Source organism: Hyposmocoma kahamanoa, unplaced genomic scaffold, assembly GCF_003589595.1.
Source record: "Hyposmocoma kahamanoa isolate Upper Pololo Valley unplaced genomic scaffold, ASM358959v1 62, whole genome shotgun sequence".
In the NCBI taxonomy this organism is placed as follows: domain Eukaryota; kingdom Metazoa; phylum Arthropoda; class Insecta; order Lepidoptera; family Cosmopterigidae; genus Hyposmocoma; species Hyposmocoma kahamanoa.
Window position 1 is genome coordinate 19,906,959 of NW_020653850.1, and position 4,306 is coordinate 19,911,264.

At 35.9% G+C, this 4,306-nt stretch overlaps 1 protein-coding gene across 1 annotated transcript; it reads left to right on the forward strand.

The window, feature by feature from the left end:
- The first annotated feature begins 706 nt into the window (after window positions 1–706).
- LOC113229809 lies at window positions 707–2,883 on the forward strand. The gene is made up of 3 exons (XM_026463489.1): window positions 707–1,888; window positions 1,966–2,560; window positions 2,828–2,883. Exons 1-3 carry the CDS (start codon window positions 707–709, stop codon window positions 2,881–2,883), a joined length of 1,833 nt encoding a protein of 610 aa, XP_026319274.1.
- Window positions 2,884–4,306: the final 1,423 nt, after the last annotated feature.

Sequence of the window (4,306 nt, forward strand, 5' to 3'; positions counted from 1 at the left end):
ACACACACACACACGCACACACACACACACACACACACACAAAATTTATGTTGTAACTGTATATTGTCGTGTAAATAAACTAAGTTCATTTGGTCTTGCTCACTCCTTTAATAGCACGCACCCGAACCCCATCCATACAGTCCGCCACAATGAGATTATAAATATGAGATTTGACAAGCCCTTCCTAGGCAAGCAAACTCGTCTTGGCCCCCTATGGATGTTTACCACCACAGGATGGTTATTGACATCAATTACTTATAAAGAAACCATCAGAACTGTCATTGTGTAACACCCGCACAATGAAGGAAAGTTAACTTTTTTACCTACCGAGCGCCCGTGTCAACAATTACTTTTAATTGATTTGGTGGATTCCAAACTCTATTTTTAACACGTTTTTTATTCTGTACTGTAAGGTATACGTATATAATATTGGCATTTACAAAGTTATTACACACTAGAGCAGCGATGCTATTCATCGTAGGTGCAATTAAGGGACAAGCAAATATTTTGCTTTAGTCCATAATTGACATGCTTTTATGAAGCATACAATGGAAGCAATATCTGCCTAATGATCACACCTGCCTTCCATTTGGTATCCAAACGCTTGAACCATCCACACGCAATGATGTCATCTAAGAAATTAATCAAGATCCTTAGTATATTATTCTATGTACAGTGTTCCACGGGTTTACATCCACAAAGTGCTATGTACCAAGAAATTTTTACCTACCACAACGATACGGCTTGTAAAGCTGAATTCGCCTACAACGTTGTTGATAAAATCTACAATGCATTCCGGCAATGGTATTTTACAATAATCTTTTGTGACTTCACATATTTTGAAAACAGGATACTCAAATACACGGAAACGAAGGATTATGGTTATCCTGTCATGCTTCTTAGTGGATGTGCATCGTCAGCGTCTACAAAAGTCAAGCCTAAGATAGCCAAACATGGGGCAACCGCATACATTATTACGTCTGAAGAACTCTCCTTAGAAGTCAATGACGACGTCATCGGGGCTCTAATTAGAACCGGAGTCTTTAAACCAAGAAGTCCTCTTATATTCGTCATAAACCTCCCAGTTGATGTGGACAGCTACTTCTACTATGACATGCAGAGACACTTTCAACTGCTTTGGAGTAGAAGTATCACCAATTCTGTGTTAATTGTATGGAACGAAAAACTAAGAATGTATACCTACAACGCCTTCCTTAACGAAGTGAAAGATATCACTGATGAAAAGAACGTTGGAAGTTACTTGAGTCGACAATATTACAATCTCAACGGCCATCAGTTGCGTTTAAGCGTATTCAGACAAGTATATTTATCAAATGAAACGGGACCAGTAAAATGTCAGTCGATATTAGCCAAAACAGTTATGTCTTCTTTAAACGCATCTTGTTTACCTCTGATGCCCAGAGATGGAAGCACCGTTGGAGATCTATTAGACAACGGAACAGCAACCGGGGTCACAGGTGATCTCATAGACGGATACACCGATCTAGAGTTAAGTTCAAGAATACTTAAAACTACGTATTATGGGTACATTGACACGACGTATCCATTAACCAATGACGAGTTGTGTTTCTTGGTTAAAAAAGCTGAAAAACAATCAACCTTTACATCAGTCCTGCAGTTGATATCGTCGAATATCCTTATGTTGTTCTTGTCTAATGTAGTTATCTTAATAACTATTGCTATGATAGCTCGGAAGTTGGAAACTCATATTTTGGGTCAGAATCAACAGACAAATGGATCGCCGCTAATGGACTTGGTAAAATGCTTTTTGAAACAGACAGCGGATATAAAATTTTTAGGACCAGTGTTTAGATTTTTAATATTTATGATTATCAGTTATTCCCTGGTTATTAACAGCGTGATTGATGTAAGTAATCAACGCTTTGTTTTTATCACAACTTAAGACAACATATTTTTTATTATACTGCTCTGTTTTTGTTTCAGGGCATCATCTACTCAGCTATAACGTATCCCCGATACAAATCAGACATTAATACTTTAAAACAGTTATATGAAACAAATTTAACTTTTGGTGTCCACAACAGACACATGAACATTTATAAAAGCAGCTTGACGGAACATAACAATGAAATAACTTTGAAACGCACAGAAGCATTCAACGATAAGAAAATCAAAGAAGTTTTAGAAAACAGAAAGTTTGAATACGCCATATTGTTAAGAAAAACGGAAGCGCAACACATAAGCAGAAATCCTTCAAATATGGCGAAAGGAAAGCCAATATTTCATACTGTTTTACAATGTCCAATACCATGTTCAATCGTGTACGGTTTGCGGTATGGCAGTCCATATCTTCCAAGGATAAATTACATATTACATCATTTAAACCAAGGTGGGATTTTGCAGTACTGGTCGAAATCTGACGAATTAGGTGTAAACACACATTTTGACAAATTGCTCATAAATGCTAACAATAAGGACAGAAAAGCACTGGGAATTAATAATCTGAAAGAAGTTTTTTACGTTTGGTTGTTCGGATTACTTTTGAGTTGTTTTGCATTTTTGTTTGAAATACTTTGGAGTAATTATCAGATTAGATGGTGGATAGTTTAGATAAAGTTTCACCTTGAGTTTTCTTGAAGACACTTGTTAGCTGTTTTTAAAGACTGAATCTCTGTTGTTAGTTTTTCAGTTCTATTAGTATATTATTTCCACAAGATTGTTCCTCTTTTTCTGGTTTGATACAACGTAACTGTTTTTATAGGAACATTTATTTTGCGCGATTCCTTCAAAGTTGCATTTTCAAGTCTTTAACCGTTAGACGAGCACATTAAACTCTGCTCTTCAGGAGCTGTGGTGGTGATAGAGCTGGAGATCCAAGTGTCGGTGGACGCCATATTGTGACGTCACCACTATGTACAGGATCAAGAACACGTGAAGCTTGACACTTAAGATTTAAAACCAACTCTATACCGCTTACAATATCAAGGGTCCAAAGTACAAAGTGTCAAGCTTGACATGCTCTTGACTATACAATTCGCATAAACGCTTTTTAGTTATTTATTTATTTGTCCAAACATTTGAAATATATTACGTGATATGATTTCTTGACATCCCTAAACCGATATTGGTTTGTTTGGGTGCTGCGTAATCCTCTTATAAACCTATGCACGACAGAAAAGTAACTTATTTTACTTACGATTATAGAATTCACAATATTAATAAAATAATAGTGAGTAATATCATTACGAAATGCTTTTGAATGTCGGTAGAAAGAAAATAAAACTACAAATATCGTAAAATGCAACACAAACACCAGTTTTTGCACTCGCGTCATATCGACCAAGCCCGTGCTCGTACAGCAGCGTGCTCCAACTCATAAATTAAATTAAGTGTCTAACGGACTAGTTTTCTTAATTGAACGTTTTAGATTCACAGGTGTTATGTTTTTCTTTAATTCCAAAGGTAAAGTGTTAATTAGTCTTGCTACGATAAATTTAGTTGTCCTTTAGTTTCAATCTTTCAAAATCGTTTTGGAAAATGTTTAAGCCCCATAGACTTTGATATTGCAACATTATATTAATAGCGAAAAGTGAGAGTAGGCCACTAAATGTTTAGATAAGTTTATTTGTAAAACACGAGTTTTATTTTTATTTCTAACATTATTATTCACGTTGACGAATTAGGAAACAGACGGTGGGACATTAAACTTGCGTACGTTGTAAAAAAATGATAAGTATTGTTGAGTATTGAAATTAGCAACGCTTACAACTGAAGTTATGAGCGTGCTTGTGTGCTAATATTAAAAAGCGCATTTTGTAAATTGCTTTTCGTTTAAACGCCCACCTCTACTGAACTGTAAAAGTATTTTTTATCAAAAATGAACTGTTTGATCCAAACATTATGGTTCAATTTTCTTGCTCTTTCTGTCTGTCTACTCATCATCAACCCATTTATAGGTCTCACTGCTGGGCAAGGGTCTCCTCTCAAGAGAGAGTTTAGGCGATAGAGTACCGTGCTGGCCCTATACGTGGCTTCTTCATACCTTTTCCGAAGGTTCACAACTAAGAAGGCTTCGACGTGTAGGTTTCATTATGATGTTTTCCTTCACCCAAAAAAGTCGTGGTAAATTTGAAATTAAATTTTGCACATAAATTTCGACAAACTGAGAGAACCCACCCGAACCCACGGCTTCTGCTTGAGAAGGTCATACCATTAGGCTACCACGGCTTATTACTCAATATTTAGTTTTTCGTCAAACAATATTTAGTGTGCGTAAACTTGGTATGATAAAAAACACAGTTATAAAAATAAAAAGGATAAAAAC